The sequence below is a fragment of the Macrobrachium rosenbergii genome, chromosome 7, assembly GCF_040412425.1.
Source record: "Macrobrachium rosenbergii isolate ZJJX-2024 chromosome 7, ASM4041242v1, whole genome shotgun sequence".
Taxonomy (NCBI): Eukaryota; Metazoa; Arthropoda; class Malacostraca; order Decapoda; family Palaemonidae; genus Macrobrachium; species Macrobrachium rosenbergii.
In genome coordinates, this window is record NC_089747.1 from 31628315 (window position 1) to 31654577 (window position 26263).

The 26263-nt window shown below is 41.5% G+C and overlaps 1 protein-coding gene across 1 annotated transcript in view; it reads right to left on the reverse strand.

Annotated features, from left to right (window-relative positions):
• Positions 1–26263, reverse strand: part of Rint1 (RAD50 interactor 1) — a 150639-nt gene that overhangs the window by 77109 nt on the left and 47267 nt on the right. Inside the window, exon 5 of the mRNA XM_067107067.1 lies at positions 6639–6742. Coding sequence (XP_066963168.1) covers positions 6639–6742 — 104 coding nt within the window. The remainder of the gene's footprint in view (positions 1–6638; positions 6743–26263) is intronic.

Sequence of the window (26263 nt, forward strand, 5' to 3'; positions counted from 1 at the left end):
CAACTTAATGTTACAGTGAGCTTCAACACTTGAAATATTTGGGGAAATCTTTCGGAACCAAACACCGAGCACATTTTAAATTTTATCCCCAAAGTTCAGTGCACTCAAACATGACATTTTTATGATAAAGTAAAGCTTCATATATACTTACCAAGTAATTACATAGCTACAGTTTCCCACTCGCACGGCAGCTAAAATTTTGAAATTCGCGGGTCACGCTATTGCTTTTGGGTAGGTGACTTGCCCTGCCCAATTTTGAGGAAAGAGAGGAACAACTCAGCAAAGAGCTTCAATTTGTTTATGCCCTTATGCCCATGTGAGGGGAGGAGGGAGGGCTCTGATCATGTGATTACTTGGTAAGTATATATAAAACTTTATTTTATTATAAAAATGTCATTTTTATATAAGTAACTTATCACGTAATTACACAGCTGATTCCCATATTGATAGGAGGTGGGATGCATGGACAAATCTACCCCAAAACATTAAGAATGGTAATGAATTCGAGAATAGAAAAAGTTGCTAGCACTGATCGAGTGCTTATGTTTCCTTACCTGATGAGAGAGCTGCTGCAGGAAGATACTGCCTCTGGTTGGCACTCATCTCATCATATAGTGGCATGGCGGTATAGTCATGGAGCGCCTACTACTTTAGTGGGAACTTTGCAGCAAAGGATGATTCCAATGGTTAGCAAAGCACAAAAAACTGCCCCTGCCCTGAGCGCAGTACCGTAAAAACAACCATAAAAAACAATAATGTCACCTACACCACATAAATAAAACCACCACCCAACCACTAAAGAACTGGTGGGTACTCCAGGTACATAGTACCCCCAGGCTCACCTAAAAACTCAACACCCTATGACAAGGCAATGAGAGAAAAGGCTGGAAAGGATGCTTCCTACGCTTCTTCCCCCAACACCATGCCAGCCACTGATAAAGGCCCCATGGTACTACAATCATTATACACTGTTTCTATTTCACACAAATAATGGGAAGCAAAAACTGACTTGGACTTCCAAAAAGCCAACTGCAAAATGGAAGAGACCAATAGCTTACGTCTGAACGCCAACGAAATGGCAACAGCTCTTATTTCATGAGCTCTAATGTGCTTACGAGATAGTGTCTCTGAGGAAGACTGCCAAGGTATTCTTAGACAATGGACGAGATGGATTCTTGAATGAACACCATAGATTATTTGAAAGTCCATGTATTTACTCTGTTCTATGTAGGTAATACTTAAGTGCCCTCACAGGACACAGAGCTCTTTCTTCTTCCTGTCAAATTCTTAATGATAAAGGAATGAGGTCAGGGTTTTGATGGGGTCTCGTTTTTGGCTAAAAACCCTAAGGCAAATGAACAGACTACAATCCCTTGGGAGAGGCCAACTCTCTTATCTAATGCATGTATTTCACTAAAACACTTTGCTGTAGCTAAGGCCACCAGAAAAAGCATTTTTCTAGTGAGGTCCCTTAATGAAATTGAACGAGGGGGCTCAAAACAAGGACCAGACAGCCATTTGAGAAGTATGTTCAAGTTCCAGAGGACCACTCCTACCCCCTCCTGTTTGACAGTGTCAAAGGACTTTATGACGTCCAACAAATCTTGGTTTGAGGAAAGATCTACTCTCCTAAGTCAGAAGATCGAGCTTAACATTGCCCTATAACCTCTTAATAGTAGAAGTGGAAAGACTTCTTGAGGTTCTTAAATATAGCAGAAAATTAGCTATTTCTGCTACAGATGCCTGAGAAGATGAAATATTGTCTCCGGCACCAGGAATGAAAGATTGCCCACTTGGCTTGATAGATTTTGTCGGATACTTGGCGTCTATACTTAGCAATAGACTCCACCGCTGATCTTGAAAAGCCCTTCTTTCTAAGGGGCTTCCTGCCAGTCTGTAACCTGTCAGGGCCAGAGTGGACAACCCTTGATGGAACCTCCTGAAGGGAGGTTGTCTGAGTAAATTTGGCCTTCGAGGTAGTAGCCTCGGAAAATCCATTAGAAGGTTGAGGAGGTCTCGGAACCGCTCCTTCGATGGCCAGAACGGAGCTATTAAAATCATAGATATGTTCTGATGAGACTGAAATTTGTTTATGACCTGTTTCACCAGGCTGAATGGTGGGAAGGCATAGAGGAATTTGTTTGACCAGTCTTGCAGCATAGCATTTGTCGCCAATGCTAGAGGATCCGGGACTGGTGAACAGAACAACGAAAGCTGATGGTTTCTGGAGGCTGCAAAAAGATCCAGGATTGGTCTCCCCCACAGTTTCCACAGATCTAAGCACACCAGAGGCTCTAGGGTCCACTCTGTGGGGAGAACCTGCTTCTGACGGCTCAACTCATCCACCAGAACATTTAACTTTCCCTGAATGAACCATATTAGGATTCTGGTGCGATTCTGGTTTGCCCAGAGAAGAAGGTCTCTCGCTGCTTTTTGATATAAGACATGGCAGTAGTGTTGTCTGAGTACAATGCCACTGTCTTGTCAAACATCTCCAACGAGAAGAACTGAAGTCCTAAGTGAATCACTTTTAATTCTTTGACATTATGCCAATTTTTCTCCTCCTGGGACCATGTCCCGGGCACTTCCTTTTTTTCCCAGATGAGCCCCCAACCTGATCTGACGTATCTGAGTAGAAGTCTAGGTTGGGGTTCAAAGGGAGGAGAGACTTCCCTCCGACAACTTTCCTTCGGAATTCCACCACAGCAAGTCTCTCTTTATTTTGGGAGTCACAAGAAAAACAAACGTTTCTGGGAATTTCTTCCTGTCCCTGCTGATCTTTAAAAAGAACTGCAGAGTTCTCATATGTAGTCTGCCTAGAGAGATGAACTGCTCCATAGAGGACAATGTCCCCAGAAGACTCACCCACTGGTTGGTTGAGTAAGTTTTGAGAGATAGAAACTCGTTCACCATCCTCAGGCAGGACTCTACCCTCTTGGGAGACAGAAAAACCAGAAAAATCTGAGCGTCTATCATCATTCCCAAATATAGAATCTTCAGAAATGGAGTCAGCTGGGACTTCTACATAATGATTAGCAAGCCCAGGTGTTGGGCTAGGAGAAGGGTCCTTCGAAGGTCCTCTGTACAATTCTTTCTCCATTGAGCCTGAAGGTGACAAACTTCTAAGCAAAGGGAGAAATTGATCCCCATAAGATGGAGCCACTTTGCGAGGGGAGCAAGAACTCTGGTGAAGACTTGGGAACCATCGAAAGTCCAAAGCACAGAGCACGAAACTGAAATATGTTCTTGAACACAAACCTTAGGTACTTCCTGGATTCTGAATTTATAGGAATGTGGAAATATGCATCCTGCATGTCAATGGAAGCCATCAATATCCCTGGCGAATGGATGACAGGAGGGTTTGGTTCATCTCCATCCTGAATTTCATCTTCAAGATGAAGAAATTCAGGCCACTGACAACCAGGACAGGCCTCCAGCCTCCTGATGATTTGGGAACTACAAACAAGCAGTTGTAGAACCCTACAGAATTCACATCTTCAACTAACTCTATTGCCCCCCTCCTGAGGAGGGACAAAACTTCTTCTGAGAGGGCCAAAAACATCTCTGATCCTACAGAGTAGGCCGTCAAGGCGATGGGTGTGCTGACTAATGGAAGTTTCTCCCTGAGAGGGATAGTGTAGCCCTCCTTCAGGACATTCACAATCCAAGGTTCTACTCCTTTTTCTCATCTCTCCCAAAAGAGAAGGAGTCTGGCTCCTACTGGAGTACATAGGACAGAGTCCTCACTTTTGAGAGGAAGATCTAGATGAGGATTTCTTGATTATGCGTGAAGAGAAATGGACGCTAGAGCAGGGTCTAGAGTAAGTCCTTTGCCTGCTGCCACGAAAGGGCCACATCTGTAGAGAGACCGTCTTGGAACTAAAGGCAGACGCCTCTTTCGGATGCCTAGAGGACTGAACCAAAAGATCCTGAGTGCTCTTCTTTTGGAGAACCGATGCGATACCAAGTACCGTGGCCTGTAGGAACAGGTGAAGTTGGTCAAGGGAAGAAAACAGCAGCACTGATTTCTGCATGGGAGTAACCACTTTAGAAGTATAAGAGCACCGAAGCTCTTTCTTTTTAAGTCCTCCCATCGCATACCAACTCTTGCAAGCCATCCCTAATGCCCTTATCCATACAAGAGAGGACCCTTAGTCAATCCGCAGTACAATCCTCGGGTAAAACGGCACAGTCCTTAGTCTTGCGTGCAAGAGCCCCCACAGACCAAGCCAGGAAGCTCAAGACTTCAAAAACTCTGAATAAGTTCTTGAGAAGATGTGCCAACTCAGAAGCAGAGAACAAAATCTTGGCTGCAGCAAACACTGACCTACAGGAAAAATCTATTAGCCCGGAGAAGCCCCTGTGGGAGGAGGCAGAAACTCCCAAAGAAGCTTCTCCCATGGCATAAGACAGGTACCTCCTTTGAGACAACCTGGAAGGAGGAAAACTGAAGAAGGCTCTCCCTTGCTCTCTCTTTTCTATGAGCCATCCCTCAACCTCATTCAAGGCCTTCTTCGCTGAGGATGAAAGCACCAACTTAGGTAATCTAGAGGAACCAGTAGACTGGTTATCCATCATAGGCTGTTGGTGAGAAGAAACTTGGAAAAGTAGCCTGGAGATATCTCATTAAGGATGCATAAGCCAAAGTAAGTGTCATGGTCCACTACATCTTTCTCATCAGAAGATACTGGGGATAAAGTTAAGTCTGCTGGAGGTTGAGGAGCCGACTGAGCCTCTTGAGTAGGCCCAAAATACTGCCAAGCTTGGGTTGAATAGGATCCGAGGACGAATCGAGAGGTGCTGGCGCCTGAGACCTAGGGGGCAGAAGCTTGAAAGAGAGGAGCCAGCTGTGTGGGTGAAGGCACAGGGCACTGGATTACTGGAGTCGCAGAAGGAGATGGTGCTAAGCGCCCGAGGGCTGGAACTGGATGATGAGACGAAACTCGGAGTTCAGGCGCCAATGGGGTCTCTGTGGCTACTGGGTGCTCAGACGTTAATAGGAGCTTGGGAGCCCTGAGAAGCTAAGAGGATAACGGACGCTCGGGCACTAATAGGAGCATGGGCGCGAATGAGTGCTTGGAGACTCTTCGGCACTCGCGTGCTACTGGGCGCTCATGCAGTAACAGGCCTTCGGATGCTAAGGAGTGCTCAGAGACTCCAGAAGGCATGGGCGGTAGTGGACACTCAAGCACTACTGAATGCTCTGACTCCAAGAAAAACTCAGGAACTGCTGGGCGCTCAGGCGTAATCGAGCGCTCAAGAAAATAAGACTGCTGTTTATAAGACGATGATGAGTGCTTATGAGAAGTAGACTGTTTGCGAGCCGAACTCTGGCTCTCTACAACATGGCGCTCTGAAGAAAAACACTCTGGACTGTCCCAGTGACTACAGGACAGATGGGAGCTACCAACAGGTTCTTTGAGCCTTTTACAAGGCACATGCGGAGAGCTTATCACATCCACTGCACGCCTTTTCAATGGGCGTGACTCATCTGAAAAGCGCCATCAGCGCCTGGGACTAGAATCCTCGCAACCTAGGAATCAGCAACAGGTTCGACCGAGGGGGCGACTACCCGTGGGCAGACCCCACCAACCTCCCTTAGGCTACCAGTTTGACTCCCCCCAGGTTTAGGGGAGTATGCCATTGATCTCTGCCAAGGAGAATCGGCGGAACAAGCAGCCACCTCCTCCACCAACACTTCACTAGCACTATTCACACTAACTTTTTCCATTAGGGCTTTCACTGAGGACCCTAATTAGCCCAAGGTTTTTGCAATTAACTCAGATCTCTTGTCAAACTTCGACTCAAGGCTGGCAATGGTGTCGGGTTCAGAAGTGTAGGAGCCAGGTAAAGGATAGGGTGGAACAATTTGAGGACTGGGAACATCAGTCACAGTTACGGGATCAGAAACAGGAATATTATCATTAGTAGGTTCAGAAGGTTCCTGGCTAACTAAAGACTTACTATTTTCAGCTCTAGCAGTTGCTTTCATCTTTTTGTCTCTAGCCAATTTATTTAAGTGTGAATTTAAACTCTCCCATTTTTCATCATCCAAATTCATACACTCCTAACCTCTTAAATCTACTGAGCACATCTGGCCCCCTACAATTAGTGCACAGTGCATGTGAACCATAGGTTTCCTTAGTCAGTTGTTGATTGCAGCCTTTGCTGGAATACCTAATGCTAGTTGAACTTGAGTCAGACATCTTGAAGAAAGCAAGTCAACTAAAAAAGTCAAAATAAGGAAAAAGTCATAAATCATGAATTATCAGTCAACAAGTCTCATAAAAGAAACCTAACACTATCTAAATGTGCTGAAAGCTACCAAATACAAGAATACTTCACCATTTGGGCAAAATGAACAACTGGAAGAGCAACTAATTCCAAAATAAAGTTGCTGCTAACAACTGGTGCACAGCCATCAACTGACAGAAACAAATTGAAGCTCTTTGCTGAGTTGTTCCTCTCTTTCCCAAAAAGTGGGCGGGGCAAGTCACCTACCCAAAACAAACAGCACAACATGCGAATTTCAAAATTTCAGCTGCCATGCAAGTGGGAAACCATAGCTATGTAATTACTTGGTAAGTTACTTATATAAAAATAAAACTTAAATCTAACATGATACAGGACTTTTTTACCTCCAGAGGGCGAACTAAAAGTTGTATGGGATGCAGTGGAGTCGTAAAATCTGCCACAATTGCTGGAGACAAAACTGTCTGATTGTTCTTACTTGCTATGTCATCTGTCAACAAAGTGTACAAGTATATTAGAAAAATTATTTTCTGTATAAAATCTATCTTCTTTTCCATACAAATTGCAACCTACAAAATTAGCATGAATTACCATGAATATAATGAGTAAAAATATAAATAATAAAAAGAAAGAAAATGATCAACTATTCACCCTTTACCAAAGCAGTCAGGGCTTATGTATAAAACCTAGGTAAAGCCAGTCCTTAGAGGATAAGGAATTTTGACTCATAATCTGCAAATTACTATACTTTTTTCCTAGATAAGCAAACCATCTTTCACAAAGGAGTTTTCCTAGTGCCAGCTAGAAACAGTTGTTGAAGCTTAGTGATGAGGTGGTTAACTGGCGGTAAGTAGGTAATAGGTAACTGTACTTGTCCTACAGCACTAGGGACTATACAGTTGGTTGAGGTGGGACCATAATAAAACCATCTGCATGGTGGAGTGGTAGCAAGTTGTATTGGTGAGGTGTCTCAGAATGTTACTGTGAACAACGGTGATATGTCCCATGGCCTCTCAGGTATACTTCGCCCAAAGGGAATACCCATATATGTTGTAGCAGTACGAGCGGGAGAACAGCAGTTTTGTGTCTCAGTGACACAAGGAAAACCTCCTTGCAATTATGTTACCGGCTGCACATAGTTAACGATGCCTCTGTTCTGTCTGCCGTATCTTTTAGATTGTATGTGATGACATGGCCCAAATACGGAAATTCATACACGAATTCCAGATGATGATTTCTGAGGAATATTTGTGGTTCTGCAATATGCTTGAGCAATCTCGAGAGCAGCAACATACACTGGGTCTTGGTTTTGTTGTATAGGATATCAAATTCCTCTGCATATCTGCTGCAAGTGTTTATTAGTCACTGGAGACCTTGCACTATTATTATTATTATATTAAAGTGGTTTAACCAGACCACTGAACTAAATTTCAGCTCTCATAGGGCTGGCCCAAAGGATTAGAATAAAATACCAGGTCTAGGCCTGAGGCCAAGCTCTGGAACCAAATAGTTCATTTCATTTGATGATGAATGAGTGAAAATTAAACTGAAAACTGCACAAGGGCACATGCTTCCACACTGGAACACATGCACACAATAAATACATTTACTCATGCATCCATACATACATAAAAAAATAAATTCGGAATAAGTTAAGTAATATATAAAAATTTTGTTTTTAAATTCATTAAATGACCCATGGATTTTCATATTTTCATCTTTTACTTATATTTATATTTTATCAACTAAATTACATCTCTTCATGAACATCACAATTGGAATGACTGAAAATGCAGAAGATTCTGACAAAATTTTCTTCATTGATTTATTTCCAAAAGTTGACAGTTGCTGCTGGTCATACTTTGGTCATACTCTGAGCACTCGGGAGCAGGGCTACATGGGCTGCTCATCAAGTGTCCACGTGTCAGACAAGTATGGCCTATTCAGAGATGAGTCACCATTACTTGCACTTATCTATCTCTGATATGATGAACTCCATTTTCTAACACTGGATTTTATGTTTCAATTTATTACTTTCGGGTTCTGCATTCCATACATTTTGCCATTTATTTATAATGATTGTTCTTATATATCTTATATAGTCACTAATAGGGATATTTACATTTGCTCATGTCATGTGGACTGCTTCTTTAGTTGCTTTACCAGCCTCTTCATCTCCTTTAATCCCTACATGGGCATGGATCCAGCTTAATTCAAAATTTTTTCCATTATTGCAAAACTTATGGAGTGAACACTTAATTTGTTGTACAATATTATTTTTTGGATTGTAACTTTGAATGGCTTTTATAGCACTTCTGGAGTTGTTCTAAATCACGAAATTATTAAATGAGGCTTCTTTAACTATTTTTATGGCTGATGCTATTGCACATAACTCAGCTGTAAAAACTGAGGCATTATCTGGTAGAGAGAACTGATCAAGTTTTTCTTGGGACACTGCAGCATATTCCACTCCATACTGTGACTTAGATCCACCAGTGTACATTGCATAATGTGGACTTTTTCGGATGGCTGTATATGTTCTACCGTATGTTGTCTATGGTGTTCTACGGTTTATGAATAACTTTTTGATAAATATTTTAAGTGTGTACAAATTCTCATTTTATTCATTGTCCAAGGAGGAGGTAATTTTACTATTAAAGGTAATTTGTATACTGTCATTTGCCTCAATTCTCAGAGCACTCTTCACTGTTGCTAGCTCTTTATGGAGAAAGAGAGAGAAAAAAAAAAAATTAAGTATAACTTAGTTTTACCAGACCACTGAGCTGATTAATAGCTCTCCTAGGGCTGGCCCGAAGGATTAGACTTATTTTACGTGGCTAAGAACCAATTGGTTACTTAGCAACGGGACCTACAGCTTATTGTGATAGCCGAACCACATTATAGCAAGAAATGAATTTCTATCACCAGAAATAAATTCCTCTAACTCTTCATCAGCCGGCCAGGGAATCGAACTCCGGCCCAGTGAGTGCCAGTCCGCAGCTCTACCGACTCTCCCAATAAATAGCTTGAGAGAGAGAGAGTGAGTTTTCACCACATTCAACTTATAAAGATGATGTTGGCGATGATCTAAGGCTCCTGAACATATTCTAAGGCCTTCATTATGAACTGGGTCTAACGTTTGCAATGCTGCGTGGGATGCTGAGCCATATATTTCGCCTCCATAATCAATGATAGGCAGTAGTGTTCGATAGTTTTTTAATTAGATTTAATAATCTTTTACATTTTGATTTCATATATGTTGTGTGGGCTTTCTAGTTCAAGTGAGTATTACATACTAACCCCAAAAATTTTGCTGTTTGGCTAATTGGTATACTATGGGTTCTGATTTTTATATCTATTTCTTCACCCTTTTTTCACTTTTTATTTTTATAAAACATGGGCTTGAGTTTTATCTATGGAAAATTTAATGCTTTTATTAATTATTCATTCTGCATGTTTTATTCGAGATGCTGAATAATCTATGGCAAAATCATCCACATACAAGTTACTTTTAATTCCCATTGGTAGATTTTTACTGATATCATCTATTGCTAAAGTAAACAGTGTGCCACTAAGGACACTTCCTTGTGTTTTCAGGTGGAAATGTACTTGACAATACATCATCAGTCCTCACTTGAAAAGTGCAATTTGTCAGAAAGTTTTGGATAAACCTGGGTAAATGTCCATGGATGCTGTTTTTATGTAACTTTTTAATATTGCATATCTCCAGGAAATATCATATGCCTTTTCAATGTCAAAAAATAAGGCTAGAGTAATTTGTTTTTGTTCAAATCCTCTTCATAAATGGTCTTCTAGGTCAGACAGAGATTGATCTGTTACATTGTGACCTCAACTGAGTGGGAGTCAAAATTTTATTTCCTCAAATGTGCCATGTTAGACATGCATTTACCATTTTCTCTAGTAACTTGCATAAGCAATTTGTTAAAGAAATTGGTCTGTAATTGTTTGCATTACTGGGATCCTTTCCAGGTTTGGGGATAGGAATAATTATACAGTGCTTCCCCATTTTTATATGGGGATAGGTTCCAGAACCTACCGCAGAAATGCAAAAATCCTCTCTAAAAAAGTTTATAACTGGCTTATAACTGCCAAATACTTTTTACCCCCCTAAACTAAAATGATTCTAACTGCATATTTTAATATTTCACTGCTTTACTTGATAGTTCAAACAAAAATACTGTATACCTTAAATTATCATACCAAAACAATTTAATATCATTTCAAACAAAAATACACCCCAAACCATCATCCCAAAACACCCAAAGTAACCTTACATTACAGTACTGTACTCTCCTAATACTGTTACTCGCATGTTTTCTTTGGCCTACGTAATTTTGCACATCGTCCTGTGCATACTGTAATGCACTGGGCATACATTTTATGTACAGTATATTGATATTTTCCTGTGTTGTACGACGATTTTGAAATTATATTTACTGTACAGGTATGTATTTTAGGATAGTACTAGTACTGTATAGAGCATCTAAAATGCATGGGTAGTTTAGAACAGGACACGTACCTCCAAACAGAAAGCAAGGTTTGTTACGTCATGTTAGCATTTTCATGATTGCGTACAAATCTGTACTGAAAATATCAATTACTGTACCATAAGCATAAAAAAACACGAAAATAAACAAGTTCACGACAGATCGACATAGGTAGCATTGCCATATTTTTTGCTTTATCTGATTTATTGTACCGTATCTCATTACAAGTTTAGTTGACTATGTTTATCAAACATATTATAACAGTACACGAGAGAATGTTTTATCACTGTTGATGTTTCATCTCTAATCACCGTAAAAATATTTAAAATCTGAATTTCATATGTAGGCAACTCTCAACATTCTCATCTCAGCCACAGTTTAAGTGCCTTTAGTTCTGGTCCTCAGCAAGTTACTGTACTACATATAAACACTTCAGTTCTCTCTCTCTCTCTCAAACAGTATGCATATTACTTTAATGGAAAAAAACAGTAAAATATCAATGAAGCATTATTTCACTTACAGAATCCACTTATGCTGTGCTTAGACTTTGATGTAAAAACCACAGTCTCTCTCTCTCTCTCTCAAACAGTATAATATCCGACTGACACGTCATCCCAAATTTAGCATCCACCAAGCTGAGTATTTCTCCCGGGTGGGAAAAAACAAGGGGTGGGTCACTGGGTGACACAGGTCTTCCCAGAAATAGATTTTCCTTTGTCAAAATCCCTTTTCTGGGTCGACCTGTGTCAGCCAGTGAAATAGTGACAGAGAATTAACTATACGAAAGCTTGGTGGCCTTCTCCAAAGAATACACAAACGGAACTAAAATAAAACATTTAAAGAAAACTTCACTGTGTTTTAATACTGACAATTCAAACATTATCACAAAATCAGAATTCAGAGGCACACAGGTAAAAAATTCAGAAAAGAGATTTTGACAAAGGAAAAATCTATTTCTGGAGAGGGGACCGTGTCACCCGGTGAAAAAGTCCATTCAGCACTTATTTCTAGGTAATTCCGTTGCTAGATACCAGAAAGCTAAATGAAATGCTGGAGTTACTACCCCCAGAGCGAGCTCCATTAGATGGAGTCGTGTATGGAAAAGGGTGAACTATAAAAACACGGAACCTTATCCTATAGAGATCCCAAAGTCAAAAGTCCCACAGAGAGGTGCCGTTACAAACCCATGCACCACTCGCGGACAGCACACAAAACACCGCTAGCCGCATTCCATGAAAGCATCACCCCACCAGAATGATGTTTACTATGGGAGGGACATGACACATGATGGAGACATTACTGGGACATGACACATGACCGAGTGGGTCACCGGGTGACATAGGTCCCCTCTCCAGAAACAGATTTTTCCTTTGTCAAAATCCCTTTTCTGGATCGGGTCCCGTGTCAGCCGGTGAAAATTAACAGAGAAATAAATATCATTCTTAAACTGGAAGAGATAATAAAATCTAAAGGGGAAACAGAAGACCAAAGGTCCACCAAAAAAATTTTTAATTACTAGTAACAATAACAATAATGTACAAATGAAACTGATGGAAGCTTAAAATTAACATGACAATATGAAAAATATACATAAACAAAATAACTATACAATATTGAAAACATTATAACCTAAATGTGTCAATTAGACAAACATACAGATAACACAGTCAGGTGAGAAAGTCAAGGCAAGCCTGACTGAAATGACCGTAAGGGGATAACTGAGGCAGTGGAGGAAGAAATGACTAGGAATCAGAAAGGGAACCAGAGGGAGGAACAACGTTCCCTGCCGCGACTGCTGAGAATTTAAGAGCTTCTAAGGATTTCAAATAGTGACGTTTGAAAACCAAGGGTGACTTCAACCAGTGTACCTGGTAAGATCCGTGAAATTCATGTAATGAAAGTAGTTAATGGAGGTGGCCACAGCTCTAATATCATGAACTCTTGGGACTGAGTCAGGATTAGCCTGCTTGATAAAGTAAAGGATTTGTTGTCTAATAGCAGACAGAGATATTACCCCCTCCTTCCCTGATAAAGAGAGGCCCAGATGAGATGTGAGAGGACCAGTCTAAATAAGCCCTCAAAGTATGAACTGGGCACAGGGACAGGTCTTGAGGCAGGGGGAGAATTTTCCAAGGCGACCACCTATTCTGCGGATCTTCATTTTTGGCCAGGAAGTTAGGGTGAGGAATCAGCAAAACCTCCCCTGATGGAAGGAAGTCGACGTGGTTGGGCTCCCTAGAGAGTGCAGACAGCTCTGAAATTCTAGCACCCGAAGCTAGGCTAACTAAGAACAACGTTTTCCTCAATAAGGAAAGGTAGGGGCAAGACTGATTATCGATATCTGAGGCTAACTTCAACACGTCATTCAAAAACCAGGAAACCGTATGTGGACGGATTACTGGCCTCAGACGTGCACAGGCTTTAGGGATGGAAGAAAAAGTAAGGATCTGTGAGGTCAATTTTGAAACCATACAAAACACTTTTCGTAAAGCCGACTTGACTGTAGTAACAGTACTAGAGGCTAAACCCTTCTCAAACAGTGATCTAAAAATGGAGATTGCTAAATTTATGGTCATCACTGTAGCCTCAGATTCTTTCAAAAAGAGTGCTAGCTTCTTAATTGCTGAGTCGTACTGACGAAGAGTGGAGACCCGCTTATCTGATTCCAAGAACATGGTATTGACAGGATCAACGTTAGCATCCCTTTGAGCCGCAAATTTCATAAAGTCCACAAAGCCAGGGCACTTTGAATTTTTGAGGAAGCTGACACAGTCTGAGTTTGTACTACTTGTGTTAGTTTTGGACTGGGGATCGGATGTGGCGAAGTTTCAGTTCTAGCAGAAGAGGAAACCAGCTGCTCTTTGGCCAGTAGGGAGCCACTAGAGCTACTTGACCCTTGAATGTCCTTAGTTTGTGAAGGACCTTTAACAACAAGTTTACTGGAGGGAACAGATAGACCTTCTTCCACCTGTTCCAATCCAATGACATTGCGTCCGTGAAAAGAGCTTGAGGGTCCAGGTTGGGAGCTACGTAATGAGGAAGCTTGTTGTTGAGCTTGGTTGCGAACAAATCTACCTCCAGACCCGGAACTTGTTTGCAGATCCAATTGAACGAGAGACCCTGTCTAGGGACCACTCCGACTTCGAGGGGAGTTGTCCTTGATAGAGAATCTGCTCGACGTTCGGACCCCTGCAAGATGAGTGGCAGACAGGTGCCACTTGTTCTTGCACGCCAAGGAGAAAAGTGCAATCATTACCTGGTTGATCCGCTCGATTTTGAACCTCCCATGTTTATGCAGTGGACTACCGTGGCGCTGTCCAGAACCAGCCTTATGTGAATCTTCTTGGGGGAAGAAGCTTCTTCAAGGTAAGGAAGACCGCCATGGCCTCCAGAACGTTTATATGGAACTGGCGGAACATGAGGACCAAGTCCCCTGTGCTTCTTGGTGTTGAGAATATCCTCCCCACCCGCTTAGGGAGGCGTCTGTGTGGATAACCAACGCCGGAGGAGGAAATTGCAGGGGGACTGACTTGGACAGGCTCTTGACAGTCGACCAAGGCTGGAGTCTCTTCTTCAAGATGTGAGGGATCAGAGACACCTTGTCTCTGAGACTGATATTTGCCCGACTCCGCCACACTCTGTTGATATCTTTCAGTTTTACCTTCAGCAACAGATCTGTCACTGAAGCGAACTGAAGGGAGCCCAAGACTCTTTCTTGGGTCCGCCGAGAGGCTCGTTTGGACTTGAGAAACTGCCTGGTTGCTCTGGCTATCTCCTTCCTCTTGGGAGGAGGAAGAAGAGCTTGTGAGAATTCAGATCCCACTGGATTCCTAGCCATTGAAAACAACTGCTCGGAACCAGGCGGGACTTCTCCCTGTTTACACGAAAGCCCAAGGATTCTAGAAAGTCAACCACCACGGATGTAACTCTCCGGCATTCCTCGACGCTGGATGCCCAGATGATCCAGTCGTCTAGATACGCGGCCAGCGTAATCCCTTGAGAGCGGAGTTGTTGTACGACCGTGTCTGTCAACTTGATAAAAATCCTTGGGGCTATGTTGAGGCCGAAAGGCATCACCTTGAAGGAATATGCCTGCCTTCCGAGCCTGAACCCCAGAAAGGGGGAGAACCTTCGCAACCGGGACGTGATAATAGGCGTTGGAAAGATCTAGAGAGGTGGTTACGGCTCCACGGGCAGTAGGGTCCGAACTTGGGAGACAGTAAGCATCCGAAATTGTCGCAACGAATGTAGGAATTCAGACGGACAAGTCCAGAATTACTCTCCGTTTGTCGGAACCCTTCTTGGGAACACTGAAGAGCCTGCCTTGGAACTTCAGAGTCCTCACTTTCCTTATAGCCTGTTTCTGTAAGAGATCTTCCACAAAATCCTCGAGATCCTTGGTCGTAGCCTGATAAAACTTGACTGGTGGAGGGGGAATGGGCTAGGCTAAGGGGCAGAACTGACCCAAGGGAAGATGCAGGGCAAGCAGGTGAGACAGGGGGTCAGGGACTAAATTCATATAAACTAAACTTGAGTTGGACCAGGGGGAACCACATTACCCACTGCAACTGTGGAAAATTTAAGGGCCTCTAAAGACTTAAGATAGTGGCGTTTAAATACTTTTGGTGATTTCCAACCAGTATACTTCTTAAGATCATCAAAATTCATATAATGAAAAAAGTTAGTAGAAGTGGCCACCGCACGAACATCATGGACCCTAGGTACTGATTCCGGATTTGCTTGCTTAATAAAATAAAGAATTTGTTGTCTGATGGCTTTGAGTGAAATATTGCCCCCCCTTCCCTAACAAAAAGGGGACCCGAAGTTCTATTAGAGGTCCTATCTAAGTAAGCCCTTAAAGTATTGACTGGGCACAGAGATAAATCTTGTGGAAGAGGAACAATCTTCCAAGGAGACCACCTATTCTGCGGGTCTTCGTTCTTTGCTAAAAAACTAGGATCTGGGGATAACAGAACTTCACCTGACGGGAGGAAATCAACATGATTAGATTCTCTAGAAAGAGCAGACAGTTCAGAAATTCTAGCCCCTGAGGCTAGACTTACTAAGAACAGAGTTTTCCTTAACAGACTCAGGTATGAACATGAAAGATTATCAGTGTCCGATGCCAACCTAAGAACATCATTTAAGTACCAGGAGACCGTGTGTGGACGGGTTGCTGGTCTAAGGCGCGCACATGCTTTAGGGATAGATGAAAAATATGAGTCTGAAAGATTAATATTAAAACCATGTAAAAATATTCTTTTTAAAGCATATTTAGTTGTAGTAACAGTACTAGAAGCCAGACCCTTCTCGAATAATGACCAAAAGAAAGAGATTGCTAGGTTCGTGGTCATCTCATGAGCATTTGATTCTCTCAGAAACAAGGCTAATTTCTTAACTGCCGAGTCATACTGCCTGAGGGTAGATTCTCTTTTATCAGATTCAATAAATAATATATTAAGAGGGTCAATTTTGGCGTCTTTAAGCGCTGCGTATTTCATGAAATCCATAAAGTTAGGGCACTGAGAATTCTTGAGGAAGCTGACACAATCCGAGTTTGTACTATTTGTGTCAACTGTGGGTTGGGAATAGGTCTGGGAGTGAGCTTCAACTCTAGAAGTAAGGGAAACCAACTGCTTTTGGGCCAGTTGGGTGCCACCAGTGCTACTCGGCCTCTGAATGATCTCAGCTTGTGCAAAACTTTCATCAGCAAATTTACCGGGGGAAACAGATAGATCCTTTGCCACCTGTTCCAAACAACTGTCATTGCATCTGTGGAATAAGCCAGAGGGTCCAGATTGGGAGCTACGTAACAGGGAAGTTTGTGGTTGCTCTCTGTGGCAAACAGGTCTACCTGGAGACCCGGTACCTGAAGACAAATCCATAAGAAAGACTTCTTGTCTAGAGACCACTCCGACTCCAGTGGGGTTGTCCTGGAAAGTGAGTCTGCAATGACATTCTGGACACCTGCCAGGTGGGTGGCTGACAGATGCCAACAATGTGTAACCAGGACAGAATTAACACTTTTGAAAGTGATATGACACTTTATTCATGAAAGCGGAGGCGTATGAAAGTTCGCTCACGATAACACTGTGAATCCATTTTTTCTCCCCTCTCTCTCTCTCTCTCCCTTTCTCGCTCACCGTGTATGATCTCTCTCTCTCTCATCGCTTTCTAGGAAGTTCACCCACCACTGAATCGCACTGACCAAATCAATTAAATGGACCATTTAAAGAAACGCAATAGTTTCTACAAAAATAGGTTTATTATTCAAATAACCCAACAAGAAATGAATAAAACAAAGCAAAGATTAAAATGCATAATAAATGAATTATCGAGTTAGATAACTAAACTCTGAACTGTAAAACACTTCTGATTGAAAGTCTCACTATGGCTAATAGCCTGAAAATATCCAAACTGTCATGTCAAAAACAGTCTACCACATGTTATTCTGAAACAGTCCACACTATCCACTCTGTCCACCGACATCTGTCCACAGACATCTGTCGGAAGAATCAAACATGATAGAAAACTCCCAAAAATATATGAAATGCAAAACACAATAATGGAAAGTGTAAAATGCATAGCCAAGATATGGCAAACGAACATGACAAAACAATAATATAAAAGAGGTATGAATGTTCATATTAAATCTCCCACACCAGTTCAAAAGTTCATAATGATTAGAAAATCATAGTAAAAATCACAAGTTCAATTTTCTCCCATCAAAACAGAGATTTCAAACTCTACCTTATCTGCCGATTCAAAGCCTGGATCCTCTCCAAATCTACGTCTAGACAACTGCAGTTCTATCATCGTTAATGAACGATCAAACTCACTTTTAGGCAGATTTTGGCATAATCTAGATCAAATTAACGGATCACGAATATACATAACACTTGGAAGATCACCTGACCGGCAATTTGCTGAGAATCAAACTATTTGCTGAATACAAAGATTTTACCTCGAGTCTCTCGACCTAGTTCCATCTGACTCCATAAATTCTTTCATCACATCTTAAAGCATTGAAGCTATGAAATGCATATATGTGTCCTTTAAAATTGTAGCAGCCATATTTTCTGAAATAAATGTTTCCTTGCTAGGGAGAAAATCCATCATCACTTGATTGATATGACCTGACTTGGAGCCTCCCTGTTCAGGCAATGTACTATAACTGCATTGTCTAGTACCAACCTCATGTGAATCTGTCTGGCCATGGGCGGTTTCTTTAACGTTAGGAACACTGGCTTCTAGGATGTTTATGTGGAACTGGCGGAACACTGTCGACCACGTTCCTTGGACTTTTCCGTGTTGGGAGTATCCCCCCCAACCGCTCAGGGAGGCGTCTGTATGTACCACGAGAGACGGAGGGGGAAATTGGAGAGGCACTGACCTTGACAAGCTCTTGACTGTCGACCAAGGGCAAAGTCTTTTCCTCAAGATCTGGGGAATCAGAGAAAGTTTGTCTCTGCTCCGCCTGTTGGCTCGTTTCCGCCAAACCCTGTTTATGTCTTTCAGTTTGGTTTTCAGCAGCAAGTCTGTCACCGAAGCAAACTGAAGAGAGCCGAGAATCCTTTTCTGGGTACGACGAGAGGCATGCTTGTTTCTGAGGAACTGTCTGGTAACTTTGGCTATTTCTTTTCTCTTGGCTGGTGGCAAAGACAGTTTGTGAGTGCTGAGGTCCCAATGAATCCCTAGCTACTGGAATTGAGCTGCTGGGACTAAGCGTGATTTCTTCCTGTTTATTTGGAAACCGAGGTATTCCAAGAAATTGATGACTATATGGGTTGCTCTTTGACACTCTTTGGCACTGGGTGCCCAAATGATCCAATCGTCCAGATACGCAGCCAACATGATCCCTTGGGACCGCAGCTCTTGAACGACTGTCTCCGCCAGTTTGGTAAAAATTCGGGGTGCGATGTTGAGCCCGAATGGCATGACCCTGAAGGAGTAGGCTTGTTTTCCTAGTCTGAATCCCAGGTAAGGGGAGAAGTTTCTCGCAACAGGGACATGATAATATGCGTCTGTATGATCTATAGAGGTGGTGACGGCCCCACGAGGAAGTAGGGTCCGTACCTGTGAGATTGTAAGCATGCGGAATTTGTCGCATTGAATGAATGAATTGAGGCGGGACAGGTCCAGAATTACTCTTCGCTTGTCTGAGTCCTTCTTCGGAACACTGAACAGACGGCCTTGAAATTTCAAGTGTCTGACTTTCCTTATTGCATTCTTCTGCAGGAGTTCTTCTGCAAAGTCCTGTAAGTCCTGGGATGGGTGTTGAAGGAACCTGACTGGTGGGGGAGGCCCCTTGCACCAGTTTCAACCCAGTCCTTTCGAGACTATGCTGTGGGCCCACGGGCTGAAGGCCCAACGGTCCCTGAAGAGATACAATCTCCCTCCTACCTGGGGTGTCTCACTGATTAGGGGAAGGTCTGCTACCTTTGGTCCCGCGGCCTCCCCTTCCTCGTGAGAGGGGCCTGGATGTTGCTCTACCTCTGTAGGCAGCTCTAGCCCTGCTTCCTCTCGCATATCTGTTATAGCCTCGAAATGTTCCCGAGCTTTCAAATGAGGCGTTGAAAGCTGGGGACGTCACGAAAGTTGGTGCAGCGGAAGCATGTTGATTCGGATGCACCAAAACAAACTGCTGTTGGGGTTGCACCTTAGATGTGGAGGGCTGCCCGACCTGTGAAACTGGAACAGCCTGAAGCACAGTCGGGGCTTGAGGTCTCTTAAAGCCCTGGAACCTCCTGAACCTCTTCCCTTTAGGTTGAGGGCCGGAGGTCTCAGAAAACTTCCTCTTAAAAGGAAGGCCCCAACAAGAATGGAGACTTTGGTTGGCTCTAGTAGCTTCAGCCATAACAGCATTAACCTCATCCTCCGGGAAGAGATTAGGTCCCCAGATAGAACTTTTTATTAGCCTATTAGGTTCATGTCTGATGGTGGTCTCCGTAAAAATGTGTTTTCTGCAATTTTGTCTGGCTACAACAAAGTCGTAAAGATCTGACTGGAAGGAAGCTAGAAAAGACTTTGTAACCACCTGAAACAAGGGCTCGTCATGATAGGCTAGAGCTGTTACCTCTGACATAGTGACTGCGTGCAGGGAACGACCTAACCTGCACCTGGCTTCAAATTCTGTTTTGAGCAAAGCTTCTGGAATTCAAGGAAGATGCTCACTGAACAAGGCGGAGGCACACTCAGGATCGAGCTTCCCTACTGTAAAAGTTGCCGGAGCTCCCAACCAACACTCCGAATCTCCGGGAAAAAGGAGAGAGGTGGAATCCATTTCCCGGAGCTGAGGCATAGGCTTGCCATCCAAACCCGCTTGAAGAGTCAACTCCGCAATTTTAGTAGTGCAAGGAGTCGGAATGGCATCGCCAGTAGAGAACATCGTGAAAGTCCCTTTGAAAGGAGTGAGCTTAGTGTTCTCGCACTCCCAACTGGTGAGAGCACGCAACAGAGTAGATTGAGCCTGATCCTTTGGAAAGATAACCGTCTCCTTAGGGACCTTATCAGACCTAACCCAGGCTTCTTCTGTTAGCCTGGCGAAACCTGGATAGGGGGGAACTAAGTCGGGCGGGAAGAACTCCAGTTCCTCCAAGCGACGGGTGCCTAAACCTTCGATGGTCAAAGTGTCATTATGCAAGGGAGCATGTAAAGCCAGACGCCATGGGTTCCCTTTATCGAAGGGAGGCAGTTTGGAGGCATCCGGGACAACATGGGACTGGGGCGCTGCTCTGGACTGGATGAACCCAGAAATCAGACTTTCTTGGGCTTCTACCTTCTCTGTCAAAGATTGCATAGACTCTCCGGAAGACTTCAGGCTTGAAGCAATATCATCAAGCTTAGCGTCAACTTTAGAGTCGATCTTCTCCATCAAAAGATTTATGAAGGCCTCAGAATCAGTCAGGCAGAGACTTAGCTTTCGAAATTCTGGATCTCGACCCCTTATGAGGGGGAGCAGCCTTAGATTGTTAATAGCGTAAAATTAATACAAGGCAAAAAAGGGACGAATGTTTTTAAAATCATAAATAAGCGGAGACGTTATAATGCTCCGCCACAGGGGATATTATAATGCTCCACCGCCAGTCACTGATTTCGCTGCATATACATTTATGGGAACAGAGTCCCCATGGCGGAGAAGGGGGAAAGATATACCTCCCCAACAACCGCGGTTAATATCACCGCAGTGATAGAACAACGAAAAACAGGACTAGACCGGCGGAGATGAAAAATAATAATAATAATAAATATCCCGAATGTTATCATGCATACGCGGGACAATGTTCGGCACACGAGCTGCCAACCAGATAGACATTGGAAGCAAGTCTACAAAACACCGCCCGGAGAAAAGGGAGTAAGTGACATAAACCTGGCGGAACGACGACTGGTCGAGTGGGCAGCACTCTCCAGACGCTGAATATACCACCCAGGGGAGGGGGGAAACCGAACAACAGTGAGCGGCTACCCCCCCATACAGGGGGAAACGCACAGGTGACGTCACAAATCATATGACGATAACTGAGCTGCATACACGAGAGAGGAAAGAGACCGTAGCCTACACTCCAAAACCCAAGCTTTTGGACTAGACAGGGGGCCAGTGGGGTATGCCACTGTAATGGGGAGAGGAGGACCAAGGTCCTAGCTCAGCCAGCCACACGAGACTAGAACAAGCAGGGAAGGAGGAAAGTGAAGATTCCTCACGCTACAGGCACTCGTAAACAAGGCAAACCTAACCTCCCAAGCCTAATGGCTGAACGGGAGATTAAGGTAGCCTAACACCGTATAAGAGAACAGCACGTCTAGCCTAAAGGAGAAAGGCTAAAAACTATATCTAGGATAACAATACAATAAAAACATTCGAAAGAGGACAACATATTAAAACACGTATATAAAAGCATAAACGAATTGACGAAAAGACAGGCCAAAATAAGCCGCAGCATCGGGCATAAGGATACCGTGTGTATCCCAAGATGGCCGCCAGAACGCCAAAACAAATGCCAAACTTAATCTAAAAATATAAATGTCATCCTGCCTTGTAGAAAACAGCTAACATCATGAATAAATACTTCACACCAAGGAGTACATATTAAAAACTGGAGGGGAAGAGAAACTGATAAGAGGGACCCAAATTCTATTGTCAGAAAATGGGAGACCCACAGCCTAAATGAAAATGGATCGGCAAAAACACGATCTCGTCCCCAACCAGCAACTCGATGCAAAGTAAAATAAATTTTCTCCACACAAACTCCAAATTACATGAAGTCAACAAAAACAAGGAAAAAAACACACAAAATAATATCAAAAATGTTGAGATTGAAGATCAAAATGTAAGAGGCAAACATAGAGCATACGCTGCATATGACGCAGCGCTGCAAAACACTAAGACGAAAAATCATAAGATTAAAAATAAATTAAATTACCTCTAAGACCAACAATCCAACCAGAATTAGTACTCAACTTAGATGGTGAGAAAACCTCGGTGGAAGACATGATGAGCTGCCAAAAGGAAAAAACGATCACACACAGAACGAGGTGTTAACACGATCGGTGCTAAAATTGGAATGACGTGTCAGTCTCGTGATGACGCCTACTTGGCGGACGGGTGAGTATTCCGGGTTACAAGTGTGTAACAGCTCATCCAATTTGGGTCTTTGAGAATTGAGAAGTCTATTGGACGAAGGCCTGTGGAAGCGTAATAGCTCACCCCTGGTATATATCGACATCTGTTTGAGATGATCGAACTGGAGGTAGTAACTCCAGCATTCTACATAGCTTTTTTCTCTGGTATAGAAATGTGCTAATTGGAACCAATTTCACTGGCTGACACAGGTCGACCCAGAAAAAAAAAAAAGTAAAATATCAATGAAACATTACAGTATTTCACTTACAGAATCCATTTATACTGTGCTTGGACTTCGATGTGAAAACCACAGCGCTCTCTCTCTCTCTCTCTCTCTCTCTCTCTCTCTCTCTCTCTCTCTCTCTCTCTCTCTCAGTATATGTATATTTTAATGAAAAAATAAGTAATTAGTGAATAAATAGTGTTACTCTATGAAAATGTGAATTAGTGATAATTTTAAAGATACGGCCCAAAGAAAAATCCGTAAAGTAGTGAAATTTCCCCCACGGACAAGTGGACAATGTGTTCCACAAAAATCTGTGAAAAAGTGAACCGCAGAAATGTGAAACACATAAAACCAGGGGCTTTGAAGCCATAAGTGATTATAATACTTTAAAAAGTATGACTTTGCCAAAGGTGCTAAGTGGCAGATCATTTTGAAACAAATATTGTCACCTCCAGGGGCAGATTTATTGCTGTTCAAGAGAGCACATTCCAACTCTTCCATATTAAATTTTCTATTATAATATATATCTTCTATTGTTTCAAAAAATTTTTTTATTAATTCTATATTATTTTTCTTTGTGTGGAAAAGTTCATCCAAATTATTATCACTACTTACAACTGCCAAGTTTTCTCCTATTACATTACTTATTTCTTTCGAATCAAGTATTCTTTTCCTATCTTTTAATATGGGATGTCCAGGTGGTTTAAGATGGGCACCATTTATTTTCTTGAATTTTTCCCATATTTTTTGCAAGGGAGTATTATTAGAGAGATCTGATACATATTTCCTCCATGAAATAATTCTTCCTTGAATTTCTTCTTTTTTAAATTTTGCACATGTTTTGTTATACAGAGGTTTTAATGTGTCAATTTCTAATAATAATGTTAGTTTTTCTAAATTTTCTTCTAATAACAGTAATGTTTTATTTATTTCACTGAACTTTCTATTCAAATTATCTAAACATCTTCCAATTTGGTGTTTTATTTTTACAAATTCTTTTAGTTTTTCAGACCACCATGAGACTTTGTGTTTTGTTGGATGAGATTTTGATTTTGGTATTGCTTTATTGACAGCATTTTTAATTAAATCAACAAGAAACTTATTTGTTTCATTATGATCTTGTATATACTGTACTGTACTCAAATGGTGGGATATTCCTAGTGTGGAATCCATATCGCTCCCAATCTGCTTTATAAATATTATGTTGAGGAACATGCTTGGCTTCTGTAGTGATGAAATTAGTATTGGAAAATGATCACTGGTATTCAAGTCATCAATTGTATTCCAATCCAATCTGTCTACTATACTTGTTGTGCACAGAGTTAAGTCTACTGAGGAAAATGTTCCATGTGTTTTTGAAAAATGTGTTGATTTCGTTATCATTTACACAGCACATGTTTGAATCTATGAATTCTATTTTACGTCCTGCCCTATCTGTGAGCATTAAAATCACCTACTGTTAATGTAGCTTCCTTGGCACTGTCAAGCAATTCTTTAAGTTTATCAATGTTGTAATTTTTATTAGGTTGATTCTATAAGTTATAAATTATATAATTATCATTTTTTACTTGGATTTTAATATCTGATATTTGCAAGTCAGCAATGTTTACAGGTACTTTGTCATAAACCAGTTTGGTATTTACATACATGGCTGTACCTAAATTTCCTTCTTCCCCTCGTGATATAGATGCTAAGGTGTATTTACCTATTGCTGATACAGTTTTGTTGACATGTTGTAAACATAATATCATTGATTCATATTCTTTTAGTAATCGTTGTATTTCTCCTAGGTGTAATCTGGTCTGTAGACCATTTACGTTCCATTGTATAATATAGCTATTGAAAATATTTTGTTACACAGTCAAGTTTTTTTTTCTTTTTTTCCATTATCAACTTGGATTTTTTCTAATAATTTATTCACAACATTCATTTGTTTTTCTTTGTAATATATTAAGTGCTCAATGCACATGCAACCTTTTTCATGTGTAGTCAAATCAGTAGTTTCTTTTTTCTATACAGTATTTCATAAAATTTCTTATAACGTTTGTTAAACCATCTTTTGTTATGTTTTTGTTATTATTGCACAATGCAATGAAACAATCATTACATCCACGTGTTATCATATACAGTACGTCGTTTCATTTTTTCTTGCTGTACTAATTATTGGTGATGGAGTAATCTCTTCTCCCTTGGCATAACCATTCTTATCCATGGTATAGTTCTCTTCCACCTCTCCAGTGTTTTGGATATCTGCCTTCATAGGTTTTACTGTTATTTTCAAAGACAAAGGTATATTCTTAGCTTGTTTTTGTTCTTTCTCCATATACTTTATCTTCGGTTTAACCAATGTTTCTCTAATAATAGTTGGTTTCTTTGTTTTGGTTGGTGTTCTCTCCAAAGGTCTTTTTTTATCTTTAAATTCCAGTCCATCATGACCCTTCTCTGTTACTTCCGTAGTAGTATCCTTCTGTGTTCCTAACTGCATTAATATTTCAAATGAATTGGATATATTATTGTCCATCTCATTTGTACCTGTTTATTTTTTACCATTTTACTTTTATTTCTAGAGCATTAATTTCTTCTTGAGATTTACTATTCTGTGCTCCATTACTTCTATCTGTATGCATTTTTGTTTCATTATTGGTTCTTGTTATCGAGGAATATGTAAGTTTCTTAGAAGGATCTTGAATTCCTCTCACTTTCAATTCAAATTTAGCCTCTTTTATAGACATCCCTTTCTTTCTTGTAGCATTTTCAATTCTGTATTGTATATGTAATACATGCATTCTTTGGATCTTGCATGATGATTCTGCCCACAGTTTACACACTTTGGTTCCCTGCAATTCCACTGTGTGGCATGTTCTTCAGATCCACAATATGCATATACAGGTTCGTTTCGACAATATTTCTCTGCGTGCCCATATTTACTACAGTTCTGACACTGTAGTGGCTTTGGGACACAGGGTCTTATTCCTCTGTTTTGACATAAAATTTTTTATTTTTTGAGATAGATCTTGACCATGAAATTTTATTTTTGCAATTTTTAACATTTACTTATTTTTTTACTCTGTATATTATATACCTCACAATCTTCAACTCTGGGATATCTTTTTTTAAGAGAGTCCAAGAGAATACTCTTTTTGATTGGTTCTTCACTGTTCTCAGGAAGCACAATGGTACCCTGAATGCTATTCATAGTGTCATTTTTTTTTATTTTTACATTTATATTATCTATTGTTATAGACATATAGTCCTCAGACTGACTCTTTCTTGTGGCTTCTATAAGCTATGTCTTTTCTCTTATCTGTCTAAAAGACGTTCCTGCCTTCGAATGTCTGTTTAATAGGTAATTTTCTGACTTCAGGGACGATATTTTCTGTTTTGTTTCCAAGGTTAGAAACCTTGACCAACTTCCATTCCCAAAGAGGAAGTCGAAGTGAGTCAAGGTTGGGTCAAGACGATATTTACTTCTTTTGGGTTTGTTCTGTGCTGGAGCATAGGGTTCCAATGCAATTACAGTATCATGTTGCTTGGAGTTTTCCAAAGGTTGTCAGAGGAGGTTCCAGCGGTCGTCAACTGTGCTGGGACATTACCATGAAAGGGCCCAGGGGTACTTGAATCTTTATTTTTACTTGTCATAAACATTAAAGTATAAAA